General features: G+C 44.4%; 1 protein-coding gene across 1 annotated transcript in view; it reads right to left on the reverse strand.

Moving 5' to 3' along the window:
* Nucleotides 1-5,142: 5,142 nt before the first annotated feature.
* Nucleotides 5,143-9,867, reverse strand: part of ywhag2 (3-monooxygenase/tryptophan 5-monooxygenase activation protein, gamma polypeptide 2) — a 5,821-nt gene continuing 1,096 nt past the window's right edge. Inside the window, exon 2 of the mRNA XM_017416437.3 lies at nucleotides 5,143-8,289. Coding sequence (XP_017271926.1) covers nucleotides 7,633-8,289 — 657 coding nt within the window. The 3' untranslated portion in view covers nucleotides 5,143-7,632. The remainder of the gene's footprint in view (nucleotides 8,290-9,867) is intronic.

Consider the following 9,867-nt stretch of genomic DNA (forward strand, 5'->3'; position numbering starts at 1 on the left):
GATGGACTTGTGACCTGTCCAGGGTGTCCCCCTCCTCTCGCACAGTGACTGCTGGGGATAGGCACCAGCTACCCGCGACCCGGAATGGAGAAGCGGTTAAAGAAAATGGATGGATGGATGGATGAATGGATTTGAAGCGCAATAAACGCTCCTCAGCCCTTGGTTCATTTGTATTCCCGCAGTCAGCCCATTTTTCTGCTCGCTGCAGTTATGTGACGAGCAAAGAGGAGTGTTTCTGAGCAAAGATTTCTGTGGAAACAGTTGCCATGCAACAGCACAATACAGCGTTTATACACAGTAGTAACTTCACTGTTAGACTGCTCTTTTCTCTCTCTCTCTCTCTCTATGATTCCCATCGCGATCCAGCATCCTGCTGGATCCTCTGCCGTGCTCTTCTGCTGTATTCTCAAACGCATAATCGAGTCTTTGTTTGTGGGGAGGTGGTAACTGTGGTGTCCTTGTGTTGCCGGTGGTCAGAGGAAACTTTGCTCCGACGTCTGTTCCCTTCAGTTTCCAGGTTCGGAGCCAGCTCAGCTAATCATCGGCTCTCACCGTCAACTCCTCGTCTCCGGCCTGTTATTCCCCACGCCCTGACCCCGCTGACCTCCTGTCAGTTCAGCTGCACCATCCCCTCCAGGCTGCGAAGGGATACAGCCCCCCACCTCCCCCTTTTTCCCTTTTCTTTTTGTTTTTTATCCTGTTTCTTCCCTGCTCTGTGGGGATTCCCCTGTGCCCACATACATAATGAGTCACCGGCTTAGATAACAGACAGCAGACCCACAAACAAGGCAAGGTATAATTTATCAACCAGCTGGCACCTGGGGAGCCGATTGGAAAACAAAGAACGGCTGGCTCGACGCCGCTCGGGCGAAGCCGTGTCTTGGTGAGGAGCAGAGGCGAGACCTTTTAACGTGAAAGCACCGAAAACAGGAGAGAAAAGATCACTACACATGAATCCACCTTCTTTTCCTGGATCCTCCCTCTACTACGATTAAAGGTTTACCCTCCCACTGAAACCTAAATTATTGCTGTGAAAGAAGGAGCAGCTTTATTCGCATTTCCTCTAATTTAAAGGTTCAAGGCACCAAGACTCACAGCTTCTCGTCTTTTCAGATCACTCGTTTCATTTTTTTTTTTTTTTCTTAACGGCTGCAGCTCTCTCCAAGGCCCTAAAAGAACACACGGCCTTACGTAACCGAGATTAATTTTAGACTTACCTTTTTTTTTACAAACTTCTGTTCACACAAATCTCTGAAGTTACAAAAAATTTGCATCTGATATATTAAAAAAAAAGAAACAGAAGAAGTCGGAGGGGACGAGAGCTCCCTAAAATAGCATTCTTTTAAATCTTGTGGCACTTTTTGATAAATAATACAAAGTCTAAATGTCACTTAAATAATTTATTTTAGCGCAGTCATGCATAGCAGCTGCCTTTGTGCCAGAAAAAAAACAAAAAACAGCAGCCTTCTGTGTCTTATTATAACTTTGTCTGCAAGAAAACCCTAATAACGGAGCGTAATGGAGCCGGAATCGGCCCAGTTGGTTGTGTGATTTGATGTCATATTGTGTTTTTCTCAGTTTGGAGTAAAACTGATGAATCGGGGCTCTTTGAACCCTCGGTGTTCATGCAGAGGAATATAGTGTCTTTAGTGGGGAGGCTGTCACATCGATGTCTCTGGTCTACTCACTGTCTACTCTCAGGCTGCAGGGAAGCCTATTTATAGATCTGTGTCTGTTCTCAGTCCCCTCTTCTTCTTTTTTTTTCTTCCTCTTCATCGCTCTTTTCTCCCTCTGTCCCTACTTCTAACGGGCTGATATTTCTGGAGCGGCGCAGCTCCTTTGAATCTTTAAGGTGCGAGTCACGTTGACTCGAATCCGTAAAGTTGTGAGGAAGGTGGGTAACATGACAGAGTGTGGTGATCGTGTTTAATACTGAAAATGTATTTTTAACATCCGATTTGTTTGACTGGCCTTGTTCCTCTTGCAGAATGTTAATTATCGCCCTCCGGTAATGACCGAAACGTACATCTACAGCTGATTAACTTTTGAGTCAAGATGGCCGCTATACAGCCAGCTGTCCTGAGAATACACAAAAATGGCTCTAACTCTGTGAACTTTACAAATACTGAGCTAAAATCTGACACTGTAGTAGCTGAGAGTCATCCCGAATACAAATAGTTTGTGCAAAATCTTGCTTTTAACTGTTTGTTAGCAAAGATCTGATAAACCACTGGACACGTTTTAATTAATCTTTCAGGAAAAAATCATCTGTTTTACATTTACAACTAATACATTTTTAAAGCCAACTCAATTCAAGATGGCCACTATACAAAACTTACCTTTAAAAACCTCATAAATGTCGATAATTCAGTTGGTTTTACAGATAAATTTCTAAACTTTGGTGTATTTGTAGCTTAGACTCAGTCCAGACATTGAGTTTATGCAGAACATTATTTTAAGTGTTTGACCAAAACGGCTGCAGCTTATTCCTCGACGTAAAATTGATCTTAATGGAAGCTCTGGCAGGAACGGCAGCGGGCGATGTGCATTCCTCGAAGGAATGCTCGGCCTTTAATCGTTACCGAGTCAGCTGAGCTTCTGGGAGAATCATGAGGTCAAGGGTGACATTGGTCGACGCAAATACTGGACTCATTTAATATGTTGTTAAGGGGAAAAAAATCAATAACCAGCCACTGAGCTCGGACCTGGGGGTGACTTTTAAGTGAAAATCAGACACTGACTGATGAAATTCCGAGACAAAAAGGAAAAAAAGTTGCTGTTATCTGCAGGAGCTGCGTGCTAACATCCTCAAAAATTAAATATAAATTAACGAAATCCAAATCAAAACGATGAGCCCCGTAACTTCACCTGCAAAAAGGCTCTCGAGCGGAAGGGCAGTTTTAATGTAGGAACCCCGACACGCTGACAAAAAGAATGGCTGTGTCTAATGCCACGTTAAAGACTGAGGGGTAATTTACTGAGTCGGGAGTCTGTTGGAGGCAGAGAGGCTGAATTTTAGAGTCAGCACCTTGAGTTCGTAAGTGTTTTTGCACCTAAAGGCCTCATCGACTTCGTGTCTGACGGAATAACTCGATCAGTCTTTCTTCAGGGGACGTGAGGTCTGCGCCGCACGCTAGTTTTAAGGCATCTCCCGGCTTGAGGCTTCGCACAAGAAGTTCAGGAAGGAAGCAGGAGGTGCGTGGTTTTCCCAGCTTTAGTAAAGAAGCTGTTTGCTGGTGTAATGTTGGAGGGTTTTGTTGCTGCAGAACACACCTGGGCTGGCCGTCTCCGTGAGCTTTCTGCAGAATTACACTAACGTGCTGCAGGCAGTGGCTCACAGTTTGACCAACACGACTGCGGGGTACTGCTGAGCCTTTTATCTCAAAGAAAATGCACGCTAACCTTTCAACAAACAGCTGCTTTAAGCGAAACACACGCCTGTTTGACAGTTAAAGGTACTTGTTACAACGTCATGAAGAAACAAAATCCACACTTTGTTTCATATCCGTGGTAAGTGTGTCATTAAATAAGCAAAGTTTGTGGACGGATGTCGGCCACCACGTGTTTGTTTACATACAGAAACATCTGCAGTGACTGAAAATAGGTCAACATGGACAACAAAGTCTGTCGATTTTGATTTATTGGTACGTATTTACACTCAGATTTACTGAGTATATGTAGATTAAAGTGCTTTGTTTACATTGAATGCGTACCCCCCTTTCAGAACTGCATATCAGTATATTTGGAAAACAAGTGGGGGTGAACTCGTTCAAACGGCACCGTTTCATACAGTCCAGGATGTCCTCTTTTCTGTTTGACTCAGTCGTTTGAATTGAGCACCTTTCGGTTTTAATCTGCGATAATATAGATTCTTTTGTCTGACCTGGAGCTTCTCACTAAGCTGCGGTGGTTATATGATGCAAACGGAGGATTCAGTTTTTAATTTAGAGGGCACATCCCTCAAGGATAACGTGACCTGACCTCCCTTCGTCCGATGACAGTCAGCAGATCCAGGTGCTGCATAGGTGGAAGTTAAAAATAAAATAAATAAATAAAACTGCTTCCTGTCTCCTCCAGATGAAACCCCCTTTTTTCACAATAATCTCTCGGGTGTTTGCATTGATAAAATAAACATTTTAGCTCCAAGTGAATGTTGAATGCATGGTGGATGACGTTATTTGTGTTATTCCATCGCAAACATCTATTTAGTTTTGCTCCAGTTTGGGAATAATTTGTTGTGAAAGCCGTAAATTGAATTTGCAGCTGCCGGAGATTCAATTACGCATCCATCAGTTGGCTCCTGAGTGACCCGAGATGCATAACGACGCAAGGATTTTCCAATAAGCATCATGTCTGCGCGCCTGTTTGTGCTGCGCTGCGTTAGAGCAGCGGCGTGCAGGTAGGCTGCTGCTGCTGAATCCCGATGCCTCCTGTGTGCTCTCAGCTTTCTTTCTCCCCCCTTTTTTTATTTATTTATTTATTAATTTTACAGGATGCAATAGGTGTCTGAGCAGTGCAGCTAGGAGAGGATGCTGGGATACTTCTTGTAGCCCTAGCAACAGGAACGGGATTGGCGGCCGCGGAGAGCGAGCCCGTCCGTGATTGGCTGGCGGGGAGGACCTTTCAAAGCTCAGAATTTCATCTCATGAAAGGTTCGGTGCAGCGAGAGGCTGCAGTCGGAGGGTGGGGGGGGCAACGACTCGCCACTTCAGCTCATCAATCAGCGCAAGGCTGCAACACCCAGTTTGAAAAGCACTAATTAGCTCAACCTTTCCATGCAAAAAACATCAATTTTCAAACGCTTCCAAAATGCCCACTCTCCAGCCTTTCACTGCACCGCTCCTTTAGCTGCATGGGAGATTTATTTGATCTGTGTCGTAATTAGTTATTAATTAGCGAGGTGGCCTTAAAAAGAGCTGTATGTAGGGCGTTGTGTGGCAGCTGCGTGTTCGCCCATGCATGTACACACAGAACCCGCTTCCATACGGGTCCAAACCCACACAGGTGGGTCACTTCGAGTCCCGTACACTGACTGTGTCGGTGTGTGGGGGAAACATATTCAAATCTGCAAACTGGAGAGGAAGGTTGAGTCCAGGATGATGCAACGTCACAGACAGAAATGAATATATAGAATATTACCAATAAGCAAATGACTTTAATGGACAACAGATGGCAATCAAAGAAAGTCCTCAGAGCGTACAGTTTGTATCCCGATTTCCACGTCAGCTCTTCTTTGTTCAAATTCAAGATTCAGATCAAATCTTTTATTGAGTTTTAACCTCGTAGCTTCTACTTGCATGTTGTTGTGTCACAGAAACGATGATTAGATCCAAAATGATGAAAACTTAAACATAGAAACACAAATGTTGGACAAAAACAAATACACAATTTTAAAAAAAAAGAAAGAAGTGGCAATGAGTGCAGTCCTTCAGATGTGATTTTGTTTTGTTTTTTTTAAGGACATTAAAACAAAAAAAAAGTGATATTTTTGACTCAGCCAACACAAAACCGTGAAAATGAAGTGGTTTCATTGGCTGAGCCCAAGTTTCTGCTGCCGTTGGTCTTGTGAACCTTCGAGACCTTCACAAAGTTAAAAATAAACGAAAGCAGCTGTGACATACTGTGAGCTCATGGAGGCTGACTCATGATGGTGACATAATTGGCATACATGAGCAAGGTTGTGTGAGTGACCTTAAGGCTTTTGGTTTCTCTCCCGAGCCGTCAAATCAGAAATTAAACATTTTAAAAAACTGAAACTGCCATCCTTATTAGTATATTTCTAATCTAGCAGCAGCATATTGAGTTAATCTGTTCAGCAGCATCTTATTGTTTAAACTTTGTTCTTTTTTTTAATTATCTCTGCTTTCCCTGCCAACCTATGTGCATATTTATGTGCAAACACAGAAACAAGTGAGGACCCACCGAAGGGAAGTTAAAATACTGATTTTTTTTTCTTTTTTTCTCCCCAACGTTAAAGATTAACTTGCAAATGAGGCTTATAAAATGATACAGGCACAAACAGGAAGCACACTTGTACTCAGGGCAAAAGCACACACAAAAAAACATTAAAAAAAAAAACGTTGAATGAAGTGGTTTCCCTAAAAGCGAAGTACACTCATGGGTGACAACACAACAATACACTCGACCACCACGGAAATGGTGCATGTATAATTTAGTCATATTCTTTTTTATTATCATAGCTATTATTCCGGTTCTTGTGCAACTGCTACATAATGACTCACATTCAAGATATTTTGTCACTCAGGAAACAGCTAAAAGGTATAAAAAACAAAGCAAAAAAATAAGAAATGTATACTGTCTGAAGTAAATTATGGTCCATGTGTGTGAATTCAGAACAGAAACATTGAGGCTGGACACGTCACCATTATTAGCATGACAGAAAAAAAGGACTTAAATACTTAAAATATATCAGAATCATACTTCAATGTGACAAAACACCAGCTGGTAAGATTAAGTAAGCACTGGTGGGTTATTTTTTTCTTTCGATAACAAATTAAATACACATATTTCATGTCACTAAAGCAACGCCCATTACAGGTCAATTTTTACGATCACCATTTTGGTATAAGCAAATCAAAAACCGTAACAAAAAAAATGAAATAAATTAGAACTCAACATCAGACAAAGCCTGTTTTTTTTTTGTTTGTTTTTTTTCTCGATCATATGAATACTTAACACCCACAGTATAAGTTAATAAAGTCAAGCTACCGTATATAAATACATCACCAGCATGCACAATATTGAATAAGCAATATTATTGTTGTTGTCATCTTACACTGAAGAAACAGTATAGTAGGCAAGTGCATTTAATAAAACAAACACATAAGTAAACCACAAACTCTGAAGCTGCTTTTAATGTTGTTGGGTTTTTTTTTGATTATTTTAAGTCTCTGCCTTTAATAATCTTTACCTCCAAACGAATCGATGGTTCCAGTGACGTAACCGTTTCTCTGCATTAGTTTACAGAATTTCCGGGGAAACAATTTTGTTAAGTCTAGTCCCAAATTTTGCCCTCCTGCGTAATTTATCCACTAAAATTCGGGGGGATTGGACCGTTTTTAAAGCCATCCGCGGCTCCCGTGGCCTTCTCTCACGTGCAGACTATTATCGGAACCGACGCAAACTAGATTTTTTTGTTTTGTTTTGTTTTGTTTTTTTTTCTTGTGTGAGGCATTCCCATTCAAGCATTTTCTCTCTCAAGTGACTCAAATGCATCTCTATCACGCAAAAAACCTAAGTAAGCAGCTTATCTTGACAGAACAAGATCAGTTTCTATGCCAGTGTGAGGCTGCCATTTCAATCCAACAACAACCACTTCAGGCTGATTGACCGACGTTTCAGTGGTTTTGGCAAATGTCAAAGAGAAAATCAAGACGACAGAGGCCCCCTTTCAGCTGTATATATATTTCTATATATATTTAAACTAAGATTTAACCTCCACTCTCACCTCTCTTCTGATTCTTTTCTTTTAACACATGGAAAAATAAAGAACTGCTGCTGCGGTAGCATCATCGGCAAAAGCGGCTGCCAAAGTCCACCGGCCCTTTGTCAATTTTTTTTTCTTTTTCGTTTTTGAACGCGCCCTTTTCTCGATTCTTTTTCTTTTTTTCTTTAATTGTTGCCCTCCCCGCCCTCGTCATCCTGCTGGTCACTTGTCCACAGTGTCAAGTTGTCTCGGAGCAGCTGCATGATGAGCGTGGAGTCTTTGTAGGAGTCCTCGTTGAGGGTGTCGAGCTCGGCGATGGCGTCGTCGAAGGCGGTCTTGGCCAGGTGGCAGGCCTGCTCGGGTGCGTTCTGGATCTCGTAGTAAAACACAGAGTAGTTGAGAGCCAAGCCCAGGCGGATGGGGTGGGTGGGCTGCATGTGCTCCTTGCTGATCTCGTGCGCTTCGTTGTAGGCCTTCTCCGACGACTCCACCACGGTGGCCCTCTTCTCCCCCGTGGCCACCTCCGCCAGGTACCGGTAGTAGTCGCCCTTCATCTTCAGGTAGAACACCTTGCTCTCGTGCTGCGTGTCGCTGCAGTTCTTGATCAGGAAGTTGTCCAGGAGGTTGAGCACGTCCTGGCACACGGCCTCCAGCTCCTTCTCGATCTTCTCCCGGTAGGCCCTCACCATCTCGATCTTCTTCTCGTTGCCGTCGGCGGAGGTCTTCTGCTCGATGCTGGAGATCACCCTCCAGGAGGAGCGGCGGGCGCCCACCACGTTCTTGTAGGCCACGGACAGGAGGTTCCTCTCCTCGTTGGACAGGGCCTCGTTCAGCTCCGTCACCTGGAAAAAAGGAGCGCACAGACTGCTTTTTAAAAAAAAGGACAGCTCACAGCAAAAAAAATGGTCACAAGAGCTCAATCCGAGCCCTTTAATTCCATCTCCTCCATTATTTCCAGCCTGTTCTCTGCCGCTGATGGCACTGACATCCCATGAGAATAAACTTTAATCATTTCTCCAGAGGGGCTGCCAGCTAAATGATCCTAATCAGGGAAAATGAAGAAATTATTAGATAATGACAATAACCCATTAGCTGCGGGGACTTATCTGACAATAAAACGTCATTTTATCCAGAAACTATCTGGCCGTCCACGGCAGCGGCTACAAGCGATAAGTCACTTGTCATCTGCAATTTCCAGTTTCCATGGCAATCCACTCATTTAGTGCACCAGTAGCTCCAGCTGCCACGTGTGCAGCTAATGCCAGTTAGCGAGAAATGATATTCAAGCTAGTTGGCGGCAGCAGGGAAAGGGTGATTGGGGGGGGGTGGTTAAAATGTCCGCACAGGCGCTCAGGGGCAGCTGCAGTGTAAGTGAAAACCACCACTGCATCGCAGGTTCACGTGTCCCAGTGACCTTCTCTCCGGCTCCAGATGACCTTTTTACCTTTTTTAAAGCGCCGCGCCGTGACATCACTCGGACTTGGGACGTTAAGTTCAGACGTGGCGATAGCTGGAGGGGACGAAAATAGCAACACTCAGGTTTTTATTCTGCTCTCCGGAGGGGAGGGGGGCGCCAATCTCCAACCGGTCACTGGACAGAAAACGGATGTCTGGGCGCAAAGATGGCACGAGGTGACGTCACAGCGAGGGACGGGGGGCGGCTGTAGAGGGACGATCAAACCCATACAGATGGGCTGGCCCTCGCGGCGCCGGCCTAAAACTTGTCTCGCGTTGAAGAAGCCAACATGAGACGCAGATAAGGCAAATACCTCCTTCCTGATCCTTCAGACTGCCTTGAAGTCCTCGCTAACGGCCTCAGGTGGCACCGACTTTTGGGCCTCGACGTTTTGGAGCTGTTGAGGTCAACGTGTCGCCGCGGTCCCGGAGTCCTGCCGGTGAGCAGCGGCAGCATCTCCACATGCATTTTTCACGAGGAACAGGAAAGGGACGGCCTCTCGTTTGTCACTTATCGGCTGACCGATGTAGGATTTTCTGCGGCCGATTCCAACCTTTAGAAATCAGAGCAGCCGATGGCCAATATACGACGCAGATATGGATTTTTAATTTAACAAAATATAACTATAACTGCTTAACTTGAATGAATGCATATGTAACAACCCTTGTGGGCTACAGTGAGCCGGTTACGTGTGCACGGGCACGGACGATTTTTTTTTTTTAAGTGGCCAATATCGGCTGATTTAAATCGGTCGGCTGGATAATTGGTCTATTCCTCGCCTCAACTCCAAGGGATTCCCTTTGATTAGAGAGTGAGCGTACACACCCCTGCAAAAAAAAAAGAAAGAGGAAGGGGGGGGGACAGTTTGGACCGCACTGACATGGCAGAAAGGGAAAGGAATCCCTCTCTGCTCGAGCACCGGCCCACCTCCTGCAACCAGAAACCCTCCTCTGACAAACGAGCC

This window comes from Kryptolebias marmoratus, linkage group LG2, assembly GCF_001649575.2.
Source record: "Kryptolebias marmoratus isolate JLee-2015 linkage group LG2, ASM164957v2, whole genome shotgun sequence".
In the NCBI taxonomy this organism is placed as follows: domain Eukaryota; kingdom Metazoa; phylum Chordata; class Actinopteri; order Cyprinodontiformes; family Rivulidae; genus Kryptolebias; species Kryptolebias marmoratus.